The following is a 20399-nucleotide window of genomic DNA, read 5'->3' as shown; positions in this document are numbered from 1 at the left end:
AGTTGCCAGTATTTGGGAAAATCTGGACAGAGAGCAAGCTGAAGCCAGTGTCTGAGTACAAAGCAATTCTCCTCTGATCCAAATCATGGGATCGAGACATCCCTACAAAAACCACCTCCCACCCACAAAGAGCCCTTCTGCTTGTGACATAAAACATATTTAACAGCTGGACCAACCTAGAGGCTCTTCACTGAGAAGGGCACAGTCCCACTGCAGGTGTGACAAGGCTGCCACAGGTGTCACCTCCCTGCCAGGCTGCGGTGACCCCGCTCTCACACACCGAAGCAGCCATGCAAACCCCAAGGAAGGCAGCCTGGCACTGCCATTCCTGTGGGCAGCCCTGCCCCTGGTTTTCTGAACAGCTGCACCACCAAGCACTGAAGTTTTCAATCTCTCGCTTGCTTTCCCCGGGTTACTTAAGAAAAAAACAACTTGTGCACTGAAATTCTACCACAATGACTGGGGAGGACAAGCCTGCCCAAGCAGCACCATGGGGAGAGGGCTGGGTGGGAGCCATCAACCCCCTGCCAAGACAATCCTGTAGGTCACTGCTATAGAAAGGAAAACCAAAAAAAGCCCAAGAGCAGCCTGGGGAGGAGATGATCATTCTATCGATTGTGTAAACTGTCACTGGAGTGGTGAGGAGCATTTTTTTTGTTGTTGTTTCTATCCCAGAGAATAATCCTGCCCGATAATTAGTACATAAGACATAAGTGCAAAATGAGACATGGAGCTTGGGTGGTTCAAGCCTCCTCATGACATTGATAATGTGCAGATACATAGATCACTGTCGGGGCAAACTGCCACCACGAGCCTGTGTCTTCCCATTGCCTCATCAATCCATCATCCGCTTAGCTCCTGACACCTTGGCAGGCACACACCGCCAGTCCTGCATTTGAATTGCGAGGAGCAGGCTCCACTAGGGAATACAGATTTAAAAATCTAAGATTCAAATTTGTTTAAGTATTGTGAACAGCAATTCCCTTGCAAGGCATCTTCATTGCCCTTTTGCCAAGGGGGAACAGTTGGGTCTTTGTTAGAAGTACAAATTGCTTCTTAATGCAAAGGATAAAGCAGAGCCCAGGCACCTCCTTAGAATTCCGCCTGGCTCCTGGTAATGCTGCTGCATGTCAATTTTAATTTTTTGAAATTTAAACGGAGGGCTTTGTGTCTAAGCTCCATTTCGGCGGAAGGAAGGGGAGGAACAGTCAAAAAGGATTACAGATCCACTGGGAATCAAGGATCCATACCAATTATACTACATTTGGGTCTCAGATACTGTTTTTAATCATATTCTAAATGGTACAAATCGACAAGACATTAGAGATTGGTAAGTGTCTAACACATGTACCTGGTTATGAACTCTGCTTCCCTCGGCTGGGAGATGTTTGAGGATGGGATGAGGGGAGGATTGCTCTCTCTTTTAGCAGGGCAGTCTGTGACCCTCCTCTTCCAGCCAACGAGCAGACAACACTCATCGAGGACTAGGCAGGAGACAGAAGAGATTTTTAAGAAGCTGGTAATTACTGGGCTACCCTGAAGTGCTGGAACAGGTTCATCCCAGCTGTGATTCCCTTGGCTTCAGTAAAGTTAAGAACAGGGGCAAAGCTCCAGTCTCAGCAAAACATGGCAGTCCAGCTCCTTCCTCACGTTTCCGGGAAAGTGTAGCAACGCTGCAAAGGCAGGGAGCTGACAAGGAGGAAAGACCTTGGCAAGGGAAAAATGAAATGATGAGACAATAAAATGAAAATGAGAGCAAATGAGTGGATTAGCTTTTGTAAATCAGCTTGGCTCTTTTAGCTTCAATAGAGCAACCCTGGTTTACTCAAAATTATTTTTCCTGTCTTCTACACAAGAATAACCTCCTCCACCACAAATAGACTCTGGAAGAAAGCTCATTGACAACTGACAGATTTAAACTGTGAAAAGGTCCCGGGTTTTCTTCTGCTGGTCTTTGGTAAATCCCAGTGTCACTTCACTACACATTCCTTAAAACTGTAAACAGCATCATGTACAGTTCTGAGTCTATCAGGGGAACTGTGCATGCAGACCCCACACAGTCAGACACCGTTTCAAACACATACAGACACTGTACAGCCCAGGTGCTTGGGCAGACTATCTCCACTCCTGCCTTCTTCAGTTTGTCAAGTATCCTGCTAAAGCACTGCTTTCCATAATTACAACTAATTAAAGAGGGACTCTTCCCTGGACTTGAGTAACCTCTGGATCAGCATTACATACATGTGCTTTCAGCTCTGCATGATTGTGTGTCTTCCCTTTATAAAACTGCATCAAATGAGGCTTTTTTCCTCTCCCTGTTTTTTCTCAGCACACTTGAACAATAATTAAGACCTACACGGAGGATTCCTTGCCCTAATTTAATTTTGCTGCAAACCTGAAGGATGGAAGTGACCCCCGTCCTTACCTCCCCCCCACCCATGGCACCACAACAGTCCTCCTTTGCAGCCCTAGAAGAGTCACACAGCAAGAAACCAGTGTCTAAAAACATAATTTAATGCAATTTTTGTGTGTGTGTGACTGCGGTCAACAACTGAATTGTTTTGCAGACAAGAACAGTTTTGACGTTAATGACATTATCATTCACACGAGCATTGAATTGCACAGAAAGGAAAAGTTTACACTTGACCCCATACAAACAAAGCAGCAGAGGAAGAACTAGTTATGATCCAGTCCCACTTCATGAATAATCAACCTGAAAATTCACCACTATGATTAATATTCATTGACACAAATCTGACCAGATCAAATTCAGCATGTGGCACATTTGAGCTCTGGACTCCTGCACACAGAGGGAACCACGCCGGAGTTTCGGGATTCCGAGCTTCCAGCGTGGTGCGTGCAGCATGCCGCAAAGGGGGGCTCTGGGGAAGGAGGGGGGGATGAGGAAGGGGATCGCTTTCTTTCACTCCGTGTTTCACTTCCACCAAAAAAAAAAAAAAAAAAAAAAGAGAGAGAGAAAGAGGAAAAAAAAAAAAAAAAAAGGACATACGTACAAAATGGTACCGAAGCTAAAGTGACCTGTGGAGACGGTGGGCACAGTGGGGCACGGAGATGCTCGGCAGCCCCGCGCACAGCGGCTGACTCAGGGGCACCGCGCTGCCCCGTTCTCTCCTCAGTCGGGGTACAAAAGGAAGCCAGAGAAAGTGCTGTATTTGTTGTTGTTGCCACCGTGCGCCTTGCCACCGTCCAGCTTGACGTACACCTCGTCGCCGGAGTCCAGGTGCAGCACCACGCTGTTGCTGGCGTAGTCATAGTTCTGGTCGGCGTCCTGTGCGATGGCGCTGGCCCGCACCTGCCGACAGAGCCGCATCAGAGCCCGCACCGGAGCCTCCCCGACGGCGCGGCCACCACATCCACCCCCGCAGCCACCCCGTCCACCCCCGCGGCCACCCCGACGGCGCGGCCACATCGACGCCCGCCGCCACCACGTCTACCCCCGACGGGAGGCCAAGGGGCACCCGCGGAGAGAGGGTCTCGAGCCCGGGGAGGCGGGGGTCGCGCCCGGCCGACACCCACCTGCCCGTTCTTGCACAGGTCGGCCCACATGCTCGTGCCGTCGCCGCCGCGCATGAGGATGTGGTAGGTGAAGAAGTAGATGCCGCGCACCTGGCAGGTGAACTTGCCGCTCGCCGGCTCGTAGTGGTTGCCCAGGTTGGTGACCACGTCGTCGAACTTGAGCACCTCGTAGCCCTCGTGGGGGCTCTTGAGCCCCACGTAGAAGGCGATGCGCGGCCCGCTGAAGGCGGCGCTCAGCCCGCCCGCCGCCTCGCCGCCCGCCGCCGCCCCGCCGCCGCTCCCGCCGCCCGCCAGCGACAGCCCCGGCAGCCCCGGCTTGCCCGAGTCGCCGCGCTCCCCCGGCGGCCCCCTAGGGCCCGGCGGGCCCGGCTCGCCCGGGGGGCCGCGGGGGCCCGGCTTGCCCGGCCGGCCCGGCTCCCCCTTGGGTCCCTGCACGAAGGGCGGCGGGTTGGCGCCCAGGTCCTGCAGCGCCTCCACGGCGGCGGTGCTGCCGGGGCCGGGCGGGCGGGCGCCGCCGCTGTACGGGTCGCAGATCATGCGGCAGGTGCCCATCATTTCGTAGTGGGCGCCGCTCGGGGTGGGCGCCTGCAGCAGCAGCAGGGGCACGGCGACGAGCAGGGCGAGAGCCATGGCCAGGGCGAGCCCGGCGGCGGCCAGCAGCCGCCTCCTGCGCTGCCAGAGCCGCGCGGCGAGCGCCAGCAGCTCCTCCTTGCCGTGCGAGGTAATGGTGGCTCCCGCCAGCCGGCCGCTCCCTGCAGGGGACGGCAAGAAAAGGCGGTGAAGTCCCCGCCGGCGGCGCCTCCCCGCCCGGCCCCCGCCTCAGCCCGCCCGCCGGGCGGCCGAGCGCCCCGCCACGAGGCGCCGGGCGGAGGGCGCGGAGCCCCGCAGCGCCGGCGGGGGCCGGGCCAGCGCGGGGGGCGTCGCGGCGCCCGCCTCGGCCCCTCGCCGCCCGCCCCCCGACGGGCTGCGCGGGCAGGCGGGGGGCGGCCCCGGACGCACCTGCGGGGCCGGGGCGCGCAGCGGGCAGAGCCGCCTCAGGGCGGCCGGCGGGGGCTCCCCGCGGTGCGCGCTGCCGCTCGCCCGCGCCGGGACATTCGCGGCGGACGAGGCTGCCCGCGGCGCTGGCGGCGACCGTTAACGGCCGCTGGGCGGGGCGGGGGGCGGGGCGGCGCCGCCCCGCCGCTCTGAGGCGCCGCCGCCGCCGCCTCTCCCCTCAGCGCGGGACGGTGCCGGGGCGGCTGCGGACCCAGCGGTACCGGCCGCCCCGAGCCCCGCGGTGCCGCCCCGCTGCCTGGCGGCCGCTTCGGGACCGTTAACGGCCGCTCGCCGCTGTCCCGAGGCGAGAGCCGCGCGCGGGTTTCGCTCCGCAAAGCGCCCGCGGCCAAGCGCGTCGCGTTACGAGTTGGCCGCCCGGTTTCCCTGCGCGGTAGCAGCTTTTGCAGCGCTCCGCTTGTTCCCTTGCGCTCCTCCGTAAAGGCCCGTTTGGACGGGCGGGTTTGGAGCAGGCTCAGCGCGCTCGAGGGCAAAGGCTGTTTTGTCTTAAAATAGACCAACCTGTGGGTCAGAGGAAGCGAGCGGCTCAGCCTGATCCAGAGCTTGTTGCAGCCGGTGGCCCGGAGGCATCGAGTGCGAACGGTGACATGTGCGCTTGTTCCGAGAACTGCAGAAATGCCCCGTGAGGGCTTGGGACTCTTCTGTTCTCTTTCCTTGAAATTCAATAAAGAAGGAGACATCAAGGTTTTCCACCTGGACCTCACGCATTCAAAGACCAGAGCGCGGTCGCAGTTACGCCACAGGCAGCATTTTTTTTTTCTTGGAGTTATTCAGGATTTTCTGAGATCAGACCTGAGCTCAGGCCCTTGCAAGTCTCTGTTTTTTTTTTTTTTTTTTTTTTTTTTTTTTTTTTTGTATGTAAGTAAAGCACATGTAAACCTGCAAGAGGAATTAGTCTTGGAAATGGAAACTTTTCCCTGACAATAGTATAGTCATATTACACATATTACACTCTGTCTGTCACTTAAGCTGTATTGTGCTATGTATAAGATGTATCATTTAGCTGAATGTCTTAAGAGATAAAATCATGACATAAGTCCTCTTCCTCTCCTTTAAATTAACAGTGGCATCCCACAGTGCTGTTACAAGCCCCCACACTTGTCTAGAGCTTTGTTAAATGATTTCTAATAGTTGTTTCTGTTACAACTCTGGTGTAATTTTCCATATATTATCTGTGTTAAATACAAATAAATTCACAAGCAAATTACACTGCACTGCTGATCATCCCTGTCTAAGCTGCTGTTAATTTCTCTTTTGTTCCAGAGTTTGTCACTAGCTCAGATATCCCTGTATGTGCGAATCGTTGCTATTCCCTCTGGAGTTCTGCAAACCTCACTCACATGTCCGTTTAATCTCCTGTTTTCCAAAGACAGCAGCTACACTGCAGCTTTTCTAACCCTTTCCGAATAAATAAAGTTCCTGTATTTGCTCTCTGTTAAATCTCCCCTATTTGCTTTAGTTCACTTTATAACAATGTGGCCAGTACTGGAAACAGTATGTTCAACAGTCCCAGCTACAGAGCTGGAATAATTTTCTGTACTGGGGATCTATTATTCCTGCAGAACAACAAGACAGAAGAAGAAATGGGTTCTAATTTACAGCACGGCAAAACTAGATGCACAGCTGACACAATCCTTAATAAGGACAGTATCGCACTCCAGAAAGCAGGCAGAGAAGTTGACAGAGAGATCAGTAGCTAGATTAAATGTCAAACCCCAGCAATTTGTCTAGGAATAATTTAATTAATCCTCTGTGATGCAGTGAGATGAACTGATCACCTAGTTAATCCCTTCATCAGATTGCTTTAAGGTAAACACAGAGTGGCTTTAACATGTAATAAATAATCCTCAATGGGAACCAGTTTTCTGGAGACCTGCAGAACTGACTGATGTGAAGCTTCTTGTGTCCCAAGAAGTGACACAGTGGTCAGTGAGGCAGATTGTGCCATCTGCACACAGATCCTACATTACTACATATTTAGTGCTGTGGACACAAAAACCAGCAAAAGTGATTTGGGGACTTAGGAACCCAGCTGCTGAGGGAAGCGTTTAACAGTTCAGGCACAAGAACAAAACTGAGGCTGTCAAGAAACCAGACACGTCATACAGAAATATCTGCATTCCAGAGGCACACGAATTTCTACCAGCTACCTCCTTAACTCCTGCTTCAAAACAGGTACACAGCCATGCAGCTGAGTCTTTTAGAGATACTCTGCTCAAAAAATACTGAAGTATTCATGTGGTTGGAGGAAGGAAGAATAATTCTAAAGGCTGGTGAGAGCACTCTCCTCAAAGATACAAAGAGAAGAAGCCAAGGACTGAAAGAGTTCATGGCAGAGCTTTCAAACCAGGCTTGGCTCCAAGGCTAGACATTTCACAAGTATGGTCAGAGTCTGATCATTAAGGATTCAAAATGGCTCCAGCCTTCTTTATTTCAGGGGGACATGGTCATCAGGATGTCAAGAAGAAGATTTGTGTTCAGCTGCATTTGCTGCTTGAGGAATCCCAACCGGTCTTTACTAGGAGACTCTGTAACCTCCCACTGTACCAGTTACCTGGAGGAGACAGGAGAGTGGGGAGGAAGTAACACATGCTTAGTATGTTGAAGCTATTCCCTTTTTTTTTCTATAAAAATAATTAAAGATTCACTGGAATAGAAGAATACAGGTGTATATTATTTTTTAGCATACTGGTGAGGGCACATACTTGATCCTTCCAAGAGCTGTTCGCAAAGCCCAGCCAGGAAGGTAAGATGTAAATGTGATGTAAAAAAGAGCACGTGACTCCAGAATGCAGAATTCCCCCTTTCTGAAGGAGCATCTAAACTGTGAAGTGGAAGAGACTTCCACTCTATCTCACTTCATTTTTCTCAGGAGGTTTCTCTCTTTGCCAGCAGCACATGCTTGTCACACAGGTAGCTCCTAAACTGAAGCACATGGCTCCTGCATAGGTATGGAGTGGTCAGCTCGAGTTCTCTGTTGAAGGAGGAAAATGAACGCAGCTCTCTCTGCCCTGCATAACTTCTCTCACTGCTGTGGCATTGTCCAAAGCGAGGGAAGAGAAGAACGCGTTCCTGCTCCTGCTTTGCTCCATGACACATGTTCTAAGAATGCTAACAAGAGCAGGACCATCCCCTTACCAATCTGCACTCCTGACTGGTCCCCAGACCAGTCCAAACCCACCGAGATGGCAGTGCTTTTGGGCACCTGCAGAAGTTGAATCTTGCATACTTGAGGGATTTGAAAGCTGAAGACAGGTTTCTTTAGATTTAGGAGCCTCTAAGATTAGACTGATTCTTGGATTTAAATGTTTGAATTCTGCTTCAATCCCTCCTCTAGGTTCCATTTTGTTTTTGGCCCTTTAAACCTGACAGCATCAGAAGAGCCATATCAGATCAGGCCTGTTTCTGACAGAGGACAACAACAGACATTCAGCAAAATTACAACATTAAGATCTTGTCTATACAATACATTTTATCTCAGGCTACAGCAGCTCATGGCTCAGGAACTTCCTGAATCATAATTTAGTACTTTTAAAAACAGCAATCAAGACTACCGTGAATACATGCGAATGCTTTGGATTGGTACCTTTTCCAGTCCCTGTACCTAGCTTTGTTTTGCCTTCTTTTGCTGGGATTGGTGAAAGATTTGACTAGCATTACCCTCTGATCTTCTGAAGTGCTTCATTCATTGCCTTTCTGAAATTACAAAACTTAAAGAAATGTACAGATAGAATCATCCCCCTCCCGCATCGAAATAATTGCTATTACACATCCTACATAAGAAATTCAACAGCAATCCTAATAGCCCTTGCAACTGGCCAGGCTTTACTGTGCATATTCATCAAGGTGAACTGCTGCTGTTTGCACTTTACCACACTTATTTGCTGTGCAAAAAAAGACCAAATCTGCTGATGATCTCTTTATAAGGGGGTGTTTGGGCAAATATGTTTAGACACTCACTCACTTTTGAGCAGTGCTGCCTATGGGCCTCTACTTGGAGAAATATAAAGAGCATAGAGGGATGGAGGGAATCAGTGGAAGTCATGCCTTAGCATCCCAAAGACAGGAGCAATTCACCAAGCACAGGAGAATCCAACCTGTGTTTCCTGGAAAAGAGCAACCTGAGGGAGTTCCTTCTTCCTTCTCACTTTAAAGCCAGTAGCACATTTGCTATTAGCACAAAGTCACACCCTGATGTTACTTCACTCAGGTTTGCCAAAAGCCTATATGGGAATGGAGAAATCTCGCACAACAGTTGAAGCTGGTGCCAAATAAAAGAGGCACAAGGCATGAAACACAGCCAAGCAGGAATATGGGTAAGATAACAGACTAAGAACACATCCAGAATAGATCACAAGAGAGGTAAGAGCAGTTTAGTTGAAGGCAGCCACCAGCCCAGAACCTCTCAGAACTGAGAACTAATCCGTAATTCCTCCAGCACAGTGTTAAATGCAGGGAAGAACAGGAAGAATATGGAAAAAAAAAAAAAAAACACCTTTACTCCATCAGTTCAGGGGTCACTATCATTTGCCTGGTCTTTAGCATTCGTGTGCATTTCTATTTGTGTCCCCAAAAAGCAGTGAGGACTTGTAATGGAACGAGGGCTGCTATTCAGCCTGGGCAACCAGGGGTGGTGAAGGAAATGCCACAGTAACTCCAGGCCATTTGGGAGTTCCTCAATCCCAGAGCAGATATTCAGCTGAAGCTAAACTAGTTTTAGAGAGAAACAAAACTGTCCAAAAGGCAGGATCTGAAAAACACCACCTGGAAAACTATCAGGCTTGAATAAAGTCTTGATTAAAGATGGTAAATTAAAACAAAATGAGAAGCCAAAATTACTTGTCCATAGCCAACAGAAGACTAGAATTGGAGTCACAGAGAGGGAAATTTCAGCTTTTCTTTCCCAGTCCTATGCTTCTCAGTATGCGTTTACAAACTGCTTGAAGGGCAACAGGTCGTCCCTAGATTTGTCTTGTTCAGTTTGTCTCCGTAGATAACTAATGCTTTTCCAGTGTGACTGCCGGAATAACTCTGCACTATCCATACAACCAAGCATCTGTTTTCATAATTAGTTGGGGGCCTTCCCAACAAATGATAAAGAAAATGTAAGCTAATTTATGGGTAACATCATGGTGATACTAACTGCCAGTGGTATGCCCTAAAGCTTTAGTCAGCAGCTGCATAGACCAGAGCAGCTGCTTTGATGTCAGGCAGTTGTGCTTGTGTGTGTACAACCAAACCCTTGGACTCTCCATCTGGAAATTACCCATCTCCCTCCTGAGGCCTCTGAAATTCATGGCAGGATTCACCTTTTGTGCCACTGTGACTTCAGAAGAGTGAAGGGGGAGGCTGGAAGGTCACAAAGCTAAAAATCAGTTCATTTATTCACATCCTTTGTCCTAATTTAGCACAATTTCCACACCCAACCATTAGGCTGATTATTTCTATTCTATGAAGGGAAAAATTGCTGCAGGGAATTGATGTGCATGGGAAGCTGCTGTAACCAGAATGAAAGACACACATTATAAATGCTTTTGAAGTGCATTTGGGCCTCCCTCTAGGAGTTGACTAAACCTGCAGTCAGGTACCAGATAGAATTTGTCCCCTCAAGTATCACAAGAATAAAATCAGTAAGAAATAGTAATCAAATTCACAGATGAGACAGATGGCACTAAATGGACATCTGGGGTACCACATCCTGCTGCCACAGAATATACTTTTGCCTTATAGCTCTATGAATTAAATGGGTTCCTCTATTAGTCAGGTGGCACGAGGAGCAAGACATGGGGATTACAGACCCAAAGCCGAGGATGGCAGGAATGGCTTCTCCACCAGTCAGGTGTAATAAACTTGCAGAAACAGGTTGTAAAAGCCTGAGAAAGGCACATGGAAAAAAAGCAAGGCAGAAGGTCTGGGTTTGTGAAGCTTTTCTCTGGTTTACTGCTGCCCAGAGAAAAGGAATTGTTCAGGTGAGAGCAGGCAGCTATAGGATTTATACAGAGATAAGTTGTTTTTCATGTTTCAACAAACGGCTCCAGGTTAAGGGGACCCTTGACTGCTGCTTGCAGAGTAAGTGTAATTTGGGGTGTCACTGGAGAGGGAACAGAGAGGCAGAAACAGAGGTCACAGTAAACCAGTAAACCAGCCCTAGCGTTTGGATCTGCTGGCCAAGCTCATACAGTGCGCAGACACTGAGGAGATTAATGACCAGACTACCTACAGTAACATGAATTACCTGTGAGGAAAAAAAAACCCACAGGTTTCTGTGGAAAAAAAAAAGCCAAAACAAACAAAAAATAACAAATAAATAAATAAATAGAAGAAGCTTTAAAAAACACCAGAAAACTGAAGTAGGCAAGATGGCTTTGTGAGATGGAAAGAAACACGGTTAATTGATTAAAACATGGTAAAAAATTGTCTCAAAATATGTGGCCATTTATGGTGACTGATCCAATATAAACCCAAATTAAAAGCATGACAATGGGCTTTACTTAGAAACATTCTGACCTTTTTTTTTTTTTTTTTTTTTTGTATGGCTCTCATCCTGCCTTCTCATTAGTTGTCATTCTCAGTCACTGTATCTTGTTTAAATGAAAAGCGTAAGTTCTCCAGGGCATAGCGCTGCATCTTTTTTTCTTCCCCATCCACTCTGCACAACAAGGCACACAGAGGAAGACTCTTATAACTATTAAATAGAACACAAATAAAACACATAAGTTCCAGTTTTGCACATTTACTGAATTGCTTTGCCAGAAAAAAGAAACAACAACCCACCTCTGTATGAATATTAGCTAGATTAGTTAGATGTGATTTATTCATAGAAGTCAAATCTAGGCAAAAAAAAAAAAAAAGAAAAAGTGAAGCTCTCCTTGACAATGATATTTATTAGGTCGTGGAGTGGTTCCTCAGGAGGAGAGGTGAAAGCCCCGTTGCTTGATAACTTGAGAGCTGGGTTGGGCAAAGGCAGAGACCGCACTGCAGGGCTCTGTCCCCCACTGGCAGGAAGACGGATGAGAAGCCCTAGCAGCCTTTTCTATCTTGTTCTTCTATGATCCTTATAAGAGAGATTGATGCTGACAGCATCCAGGTGGTGCGTCCATGACTCAGCTGTCACGTCACTGCTTACAGCTTAAAGTCAGTGAGTCAAGGAATGAAAAACAGGTGGAAGGAGGAGGAGAGCCCTCCTGAAGTATTCACCTCCAGCCATCTCTTGCTGAATGAGCAGGGCCAATTGCAGACCGCAAGGAAGGCAGTGACAGAAGGAACAGCTGGTTGCCTTACCAGGCGGTGGGGCCATGAGCCGTTCTCTGCACTTTACGTGGTGTGGAAGTGAAGCCTGGTGTGAGCTAATGTCCTTCTCCGAGCCAGCAGTGCCCACCCTATGAGGTAGGCCCAAGGCCTGCTGACACCTGTGGATATGTTCCCTGGGCAAAGCTGTGGATGAAGTAAATACTAAATTCATTAAGTCTAGTTCATGTCAGACAGAAAAGGCAACATCGTGGATGTCTAGCTATGTATCTTCATTGATAGAAGGATTAATATTATGAATTTGATTTCAAGTGATGCCCCAAATCCTATTCTGAGAACATGTTCTCAAGGAGCTGTAATATTTCTCAATGGCTGTAATGACACCACTTCTCTGAAAAGCCAAGAAGTCCCAAGAAGTCAGAAGCCAGACTCTTTGGAAGCAGACTCTTAGGTTCAGGGGGGTTCCGAGGCACTGCTGCTTGTCTGGGAAGGCTCACTAAAGAAAGGTGGTACAACTGAGAGCTAAATCTTCTGCCACCATCTTGACTGCAAGGCCGGCCTCTCATATTCACAGCAGCAGCAGGTAGATGGGATCTCAAGGCAGTGAGTATTTCATGACTGTCCATGTATTTGCATGATCAGTGTGAAAGGAACACACGGGAAAGAACACAAGGAAATCTCTCCAGAGATGGACACTCTGTAACATCACCAAGTGACCTATTTCAGTGCTTCATAATCTGTGCCATCCCATAAAACATTTCCTAGTAAATGGTCTCAATTTCTCTGCAGTTTAATGTCCTGACTCCACCTTATCCATCGTGGTCAGAGAGAACAGTTGATTTCCTTCCTCTCTGCAGTAGCTTTCACATACTTGACAATTGTTAACTTGCTGGTCCATTAAGCTGAACAACCTCAGTTTATTCCATCTTTCTGCATCACTGATGTTCTGTAGAGCTTGGTCATTCTCGTTGCTCCCCATGGACTGTCTCCCATAGCCTCCATCTTTTTGAATGTGCAAAGCTTAAAATGGGAGACCCGGTACACCCTTTCAGTTGCCTATATCAAAAGTAGGTCATTACTGACTCCCGTCCAGCCCTACAGCACCTAAATAATTTTCTGAATAACATTCAGCACCCTCAATTCAGGTAACATTCCTAAGTGCAGTTTTCACTGTTGAATGGCATTCTGGTCTTCTTTCCATTCAGTCTTTGGTTTGTCAGTATTATTTGGAGTTCTCAGCCTATTCTTCAGCATGCCGGCTGTCATCACCTGCTTCTAAGTTTAATAAGTGTTCTCTGATTCGTCACCGAGGACATTGCTGAAGCCATAAACAGTACCAGAACCCCCCATTTTACAATGACCAGCTGACAACCTCTCCTTCCAAGTCAGCTTTGCAACTATCCTGTGGTATTTTCAGCTGACAAATTTTCCCTAGCTCCATATAAGAATGTGATGTGCAACAGTGTTATAAGCTTTTTCAAATCAAGTTATGTGATACCTACTGGTTTGCTTCACATACAAGGCCTGTTACTAGTTACAGAAGAAAATTATATTGGTGTGATGCAACTTGCCAAAAAACATGTTGGCTAATATTTATCCCTTTATTATATAGCTGTTTTCTGTCTTGATGGATATTGGGAACCTTGTCATGCACTGGCACCCTGTTGTGCAAAGTGCTGTGCAAGTTCAGAACTGGAACGTGGATTCTGCACCATGAAATTTAAATCTGCTTAATCCTAATGTTTTCCCCCAGGGAAACTGCAGCTTCTTGCAGTCCAGATTTCACATTGAAGCATCTAGGAAAGGGAAAAGAAGTCTGCAAAACTGTTGTGTCACAAAATTTCATCACAACTTCTTTCCAAAGAGTCCCAAACAAGCAGTGTGTTGTATTACCAGCATCTTCTAGAGTCATATGTTAGTCTTGACTGTGACCACATTAAGGCTTGCTGAAGGCTAAGAGACATCATCTGTCTGCATCTCCCTCAGTGTCTGCTCACTCACTGTCTCTTCCACCTAAGATGCAAGTCAGGCAGTTCCTCAGTTTTCAAACCTGACTGCTTCCAGTATGAATGACACATCTTATGGTGACACAACTGCTGCGGGGTCTGCAGGAATTGTCTGAAAGCCAAGAGCTCTGTCCAAAAGAAGGGAAAATGGCAAGGGTAGAGTTATGTGAAGCGAGTAAGTGAGAGTCATCAGCTCCAAGACTGCAAGGCACAGTAACTGAAAATGTGGCATTTTGCGCGCCCATTCTGTGCAAAGTAAGCCAGTTTCAAAAAGTGCTAAATCATGGCACTGGTATTGGTGAGCAATGAGACTTGATCTTATTTTATGCAATTTTGATCTTCACAGTCACAAGGAAGAGCCCTATAAAAATGAAGCCTTCCAGCCAGATAGTCTCTAGCTGCACCTTTGCAGAGCATCTACGGTAGCAAGATGTGGGATCTACTGCTGCTTCAGAGAACCAAATAGTAACAACTAACATTGTTCATATATGCAAAACATTTGGAACTGATTTCAGTTTGATTTTCTGTTTAAATGTATTTGTAATTACTTTTGATTATGACAAAGAGGATCATTTTCCTTTTAACATATTCACAGAATATTCAGAGTATCTAGAAATCAAAGCAATTTTTTGCGCTTCAAGTTATTTGTGCAAACTGCAGCACTTCCATAGAATATCTTTAGTGAGTGGGGAATGGCTAAGGCATCCAGCATGACTTGGATGATCCTGGGACCTCGGTGCCATTGAAATAGACTAGACATGAAAACTTCTTGTTTCTGTAGATGTGATCTGTTGTGCACCTACGTGCTTTTGCACATATTCTAGTTGTTTGGAGGCCTGTCTGAGTGCCAAAAAAAATCTGAACATGCCCAGAATGGAAACACTTATTTTCAAAAAATCCATTTTGCCTTCTCCCACATAGCAGTTTTCTGAGACAAAGTGCTCGTGAGCCTGCAGGGGCTGGGACCTGTTCTGGGTCAGTGCAGCGGGTGACTGTGCAATGAGGGATGCTCACTCTCCATTTATCTTAGAGCTCTATTAAATCATATTTTCTGAGGCTGCCACCCAGAGCTCTCTGCTCCTTTTGGTGGGGACTCCTCGAAATGGACCCCAACCTGCCTGAAGGTGGAACTCACTGATTTAGAGGGTAGCCTAACTTCACACAAGAGAGGAAGTGGAGTTCCCAGCCCTTGGTCACCCTAGGAATTGGCCCGTGCAGGAGGCTCATCACTGTCTTACTCGATTTTGCTTTCACATCCCCATCTGTAAGACCTCTGCTCCAGTCAAATCTCTGCATCATTGAAGCACATGCTTAATATTAAAGCATTTCTACTTTACTTTAGGAGAAAAAATGATTAGAAACAAGAAAGCCAGTACAATGAGTCCAGCCTATTCATAATGGGATGACAACAAGTGTGTAATATTCTATCATGTTAGGACCACTCAATCATCAGAAAGCCACGGATTAACTCCAGGTCAGGCTAGTTTTGCCGCTGATGCAGTCCTGGGGCTCAGCACAGGGCTTTCTAACACCATACTGCCCAAATGGCTCCACACTGATTGAATCAGGAGGCAAAAACATATGCCAGTGATTTAATGGGAGTGCAGGAGGATGCTCACTTTAATATACAGCACATATGGCATGAGAGTGTTAATGGAATTTATACTGTAAAAAAAAGATCTCCATACAAAGTATGGAATTGCTTGGGAGGATTTATGCAACAGACATAAAATCCAGTGGAAACAGTCTAACCTTTCTGAGGCTTATTAAGTTTTCTCTTTATTTATGGAAATGTCTTAATTTATGCAAAGTAAATGCCAGAAAAATGCTATAGATTCAGTCAGAAGTTGGCTCTTTCTACTTATAAATTCACACAGTCACATCCTGCTCTTGTTTACACCAGGAGTAAAGTTACTAGAAGTCACTGGCCTGATCCAAAGTCTTTTTTTGTTACTTTGGTGAATTAGATATCAGGCCTACAGGTTGCCAGTCAACCCCAAAAGAGTAATAATAATGTACAAAAAGTTTGAAGAAAATTATGTCAATAACAAACAGCATGGAAAAGACATTGCTTTAGGTCCTTCTCATCCTTCTTGTATATGTTAAATTATATCAGTGTTAAAGTTACATCAAAGACAAGTCAAAAAATGCCAAAATGCAGTGCATCCTGCCCTCTGTTCTCCCAGGCACATGCAGGGAGATGCTGGATTCCCTGAGCACAGATGTGTTTCCAGAGGGCTCACAGGACCAAGCAGTGCTGGCTCCTCCGTGGCCAGCCGGAATCTTTAGCCAGGTTACTAGAGAAACAAGACTTCAGTAGCCACACTCTCTCCCTGCCGGATACCTCTGAGTCGGTTTCAACCAAACTGTGACCATGACTGTCAAAAAGTTGTATTTCCACAAGTGTCCTGAAAGTCAGAAATGCAAATAAGTGCTCTAGTGAAAGGACATAGTCAATCCCCAGCTGTGACACTGTTCTGTCAGGGCTGGTCAGGGAGGACACCTTCAGCTCTAGGCTAGCCAGAAGGACTGTCACAGCAATGATGGGGCTGGTAATACAGATGGAGGGTGTAGAGAGAGGGGGAAAACCCACAGATCTGTTGGAAACCAGGTTTCTGCTCTTCACCACTCAACACATCTTATTGGATGCATCTAAACCCAATGCAAATTTCTTCCTGTGCTTTCCCACAAGTGTATCACTGACCTTACTTTCTTACAGACATGAATGAATACAACCTTAAAATAAGTTCCTGAGTTCAGCTGGGTTGTAGACTGGGAGGTGCCCAATAAATAAGCACCAGGAAACCTTGCCTTGGTGGTTTAAGACACCACCAGCCCATCCATCCTCTTCAACTTCTCCTCAAAGTCACTCTAGCGCAGCTGGCAGAGAGGAACATAGGCCAACTCCCCAACTTCCCCACCTCCCGGCCCACATTTGAAGCTCCAACCTACCTTCATCAACAGGCAAAACCGTATAACAGCGGTCACAAGAGCAAGGCTTGTGACTGTTAGTTCCTCGAAACCTGATTTCTCAGAGTGCTTTTGCCTAGCAGAGTGTGTTGTACATGCTCAGCAAAGCTCCCTGTCACCTCTGCGAGCACTTGGGACTCCTAGAAAGCAGCTCGTTTCCTGGGACCCGGGAAATTCAGAGTTACAGGGCAACCACAGGGGAGGCTGTGCGATCCTGTGACTTGTCCATTAGAGCAGCAGAACCGTGTACCTGTGGCAAGGACCGAATTCAGATCCACAGGGCAACATCCAACTATCCTGAGCCGTCTCCGTGCTCTTGTGCTTTCTTTCTTCATTCATCACACGCTTCTGAACCTCCTACATAGAGCAGCCTCGTCCGCTGCTAGCGCTGACTCACCGGCGCTCGGTCCCTCCTGGGCGCGGATGGAGGCGAACGGAACGTGTAAGTCAGCGTGTCCCTGAAGCCCAACTTGTAATGCAAATGCAGGAGCTAATCGAATGACACCGGGCAGGGAGCCTCTGTCCTGGCCCTTTGGAGACCTTGCCCCTGGAAATTAGTTTTAAGAGAAATGGTGTGTCACTTGCCCTGATTTTAAAAGCAAATAATTTGAAAACTCCCTGACAAGGAATCATCGTAGACCCAATGGGCGGGAGAGAGTCTAGGGAATGGGCTGGAGGGCAGGGGGTGAATTAGGGCCTCGGGGTCCCGATTTTGTCACTTTGGGTGATCGTGCGGGGGAACCTGCCCCTAGAGGGAGTCACAGATCCACACTTGCTCAACCAATTTCGTTGCTCGCTTTCCAGACGAGGCAAACCAGTATCAGCTACAGGCTTTGGAGGAGCGTCCTCCAGCACCTACAGACTTTTGGACCATCTCCTCGATCTTGACTAGCACCGCTTCTGCTTTCTTTGCTGTTTTATCCTCTACCTGGTACCATTTTTTCCCAGTTTGACTTCTGCCTCATTCCCATATTCCCTTTTTCACCCTCTGTTGCACCCTCGCCTTGGTTCCGTTATATCCCCAATTCCTGTCCCTGTCTTTAGGTTCTGCACCCCTGCTCCAAATCTACTGCCTACCTCTCCTTTAGGGCTCCTATCCCCTCCTCAGCCTTTCTACATATCTCCGTCCCTCAGCACCCAGCACGGCCCATCCCACCCCTCCTGGATCTGCCCCAGGAGTATGGAGAGCACCAGGAGACAGACCCCAGGCTGCGCCCAACATCACGGCAGCTTTCAGCGGCAGGAAGAGCAGCAGGAGGGAAATCCTGCTCAATAAGGATCTCTCTCTGCTCCGCGGAAACAGTGCACATGAGCCCTGTGATGCGCAGGGTCTGTGCAGCATCAGGGTGTGCTCAGTGCTGGCTGCATCTCCTGGGAAATCAGGTGCTGAATCCCACTGGGTTTCTGCAACACGTGTCTACAAAACATCTTTAGGAATATATATAAAATCAATTGGTCTTCTATAAACCTGTAAACTTACTCTCAAGAATAATTAAACTCCTTTTGCTAAAAATGTGCATTGACACACACAAGCAAATATATATGGCCATATGTATCAGCCACAAGACACATTTTAATTTGAAGTGCCTATGTCTGACAAAATTATGATCAAATGAAAAGGGGATATCATCAGGAAAAATGTATAAACTTAACTGTAGGCATCATAGTCTGTATTATGTACAACGGCAAAAGGACTAATCATTCAGCATCACAGAGAAATCTGGAAACAATATTCATCTTCCATTTATGCTTCACTCCACCAAACTCCTTTTCAGATCAAACAAATGTTAGCTGAAAGTAATGTCTTACAACAAAAAGGAAAAAAAATAAAAAGATCTCCAGATTTGTTCTGCTTATGTTTTTTTACTTGCACTTTCATTTTGAGTGATGTCCTGCAAATTCTAGTTGGTGCCTCTCCGAACACTGATGCCTATTTTCCCCTTGCTGCTACCTCAACAAATTGCACGATATGGTCCCCCCCTGTCTATGGTCTATCGACCCATATGGTCTGTGGTTTTCAACCCAGAAAAAAATAAGGGGGAAATATTGGTAAGGTTCATTCATTTAACCGGAGTTTTATACGTTCTACCTAAGCAATGTTTTATGTGGTGCGTATGCAGATTTGCCTTTGAAAGCGTGATTTAGCGGAAGACACCTAGAGGATTCCCATCCTCTGAGCTTGCCAGCACTACGGGCGCTTCACTGCAAACACACTTACATGCGCGGGCAGGACAGCGTTTTAAAACTCGCGGGCAGGACTTCTGCAAAAGCTGCTCAACAGCTACAAAGTGCAAGCGGCAGGGACGCCACGCGCGGCGCTTCGGCCGCCTGCACAGCACAGCCGGCGGGTCCGCACCGCGGCGCCGAGACGCAGCGCGCTCGAGGCTGCAGCAGCGCCGTCACGGAGCTCCACGGAGGCTTCGCGAAAGCCGCCTGCAATTCCCGCCTCCATTAAATGCAAAATACGCAGAGCAAAGGTGCTGGAAGGATATAAAAGGCTTTTCCTGCCAACCAGCCGGAGGGGTTACTTACTATACAGCATAGCTGTGAAGGTCAGCTCCTTCAGCGAGGATGGGGCGAGAGCCTCATGCCGGCGTCTCTGCCACCAGCTTCTCGCAGGGAGAGACCCTTTGCTGGAATCATTTAGGTGCTTCCCTCAGCTAAGGCACGGGCTGCGATCCTGGGGAAGCTGAACCCCGCTCACTCGTGGCACTGGTGAGGGGACAGGCACACGGCGTCCCGAGTAAGGGCTTGAATACAGCGGGGTCTTGCAAAAGGGGCTGACTTGTGACCCCAGCTGCTTCCTGCAGCGGCCTCATGTCTTTTGGGGAAATACCTAGCCTGCTTCTGTCTCCACACAGGGAGCCTGTCCTGCTTACCCAAGAGAAAAAGGACCACTGAGAAACCCAAACATGTCAGCAGGGTTTGAGCCGGCAGTAGCAATCATATCACAAGGTGTAAATAAATAGCAGTTCAGTACAGCCAGAATAACAGACGTGCATTGCTGCAGTGAAAAGAGCAGTGTTTCGCCAAGGGGTTTTGAGTGGTGCCTCTGGCTTCTTCTAATCTTTGTGCTGTGCTTTGTGTGCCACTGTAATTTGCTAATGTTCAGTTATTAGGCTCCCTTTTTGCGAACACCCTGTCTACTGGGTTGGCTTGTGATCTCCCTGTGTCTCTCTGCTTTCTGTCTCCTCGTTCAGGCTCCTCGAGCCCAGCTGATGGCCTCTCGCCAGCACACTGTGTTTGCCGGCAGTTGCAATTTTGCTTTAGCACAGCAATATCCTCCAGGGCCTCAGTACAACACTCACTGGATAGCGATGCCTGTATGCGCTGCGGGCTATTCCCACTAGCCAGAGACACCCAACTCCAGCCTCCTGCCCAAGCCATGGCTTGGAGCAGGACCTCGTTGTCACCCCCAACTGCAAAATCAACCCTGGACCCACCTCCAGTGGAGCAACACCTTCCAGCAAAGGCTTTTGTGACAGAGGGACACGCCATGTGGGGCATCCCAGGCACTAAATATGGGGAGAAAAGGGCTGAACACACCCAGGGCAGCTCAGCTCTGCTCCTCTGGGATCAGGGGGT

The 20399-nt window shown here is 48.0% G+C and overlaps 2 protein-coding genes across 2 annotated transcripts in view; both read right to left on the bottom strand.

Moving 5' to 3' along the window:
* Positions 1–20399, bottom strand: part of LOC104580026 (glycerol-3-phosphate dehydrogenase 1-like protein) — a 320964-nt gene that overhangs the window by 57277 nt on the left and 243288 nt on the right. The window lies entirely within an intron of this gene.
* On the bottom strand, positions 2984–4339 carry C1QL2 (complement C1q like 2). The gene is made up of 2 exons (XM_010227572.2): positions 3538–4339; positions 2984–3313 (listed from the first exon to the last, which is right to left on the bottom strand). The coding sequence occupies exons 1-2, from the start codon at positions 4165–4167 to the stop codon at positions 3134–3136; spliced, it is 810 nt and encodes a 269-aa protein (XP_010225874.2). The 5' UTR covers positions 4168–4339; the 3' UTR covers positions 2984–3133.

Source organism: Tinamus guttatus, unplaced genomic scaffold (genome assembly GCF_059628265.1).
Source record: "Tinamus guttatus ecotype Peru unplaced genomic scaffold, ASM5962826v1 Tinamus_guttatus_pri_ptg000060l, whole genome shotgun sequence".
NCBI lineage: Eukaryota > Metazoa > Chordata > Aves > Tinamiformes > Tinamidae > Tinamus > Tinamus guttatus.
This window is presented reverse-complemented; position numbering and strand designations above follow the sequence as displayed.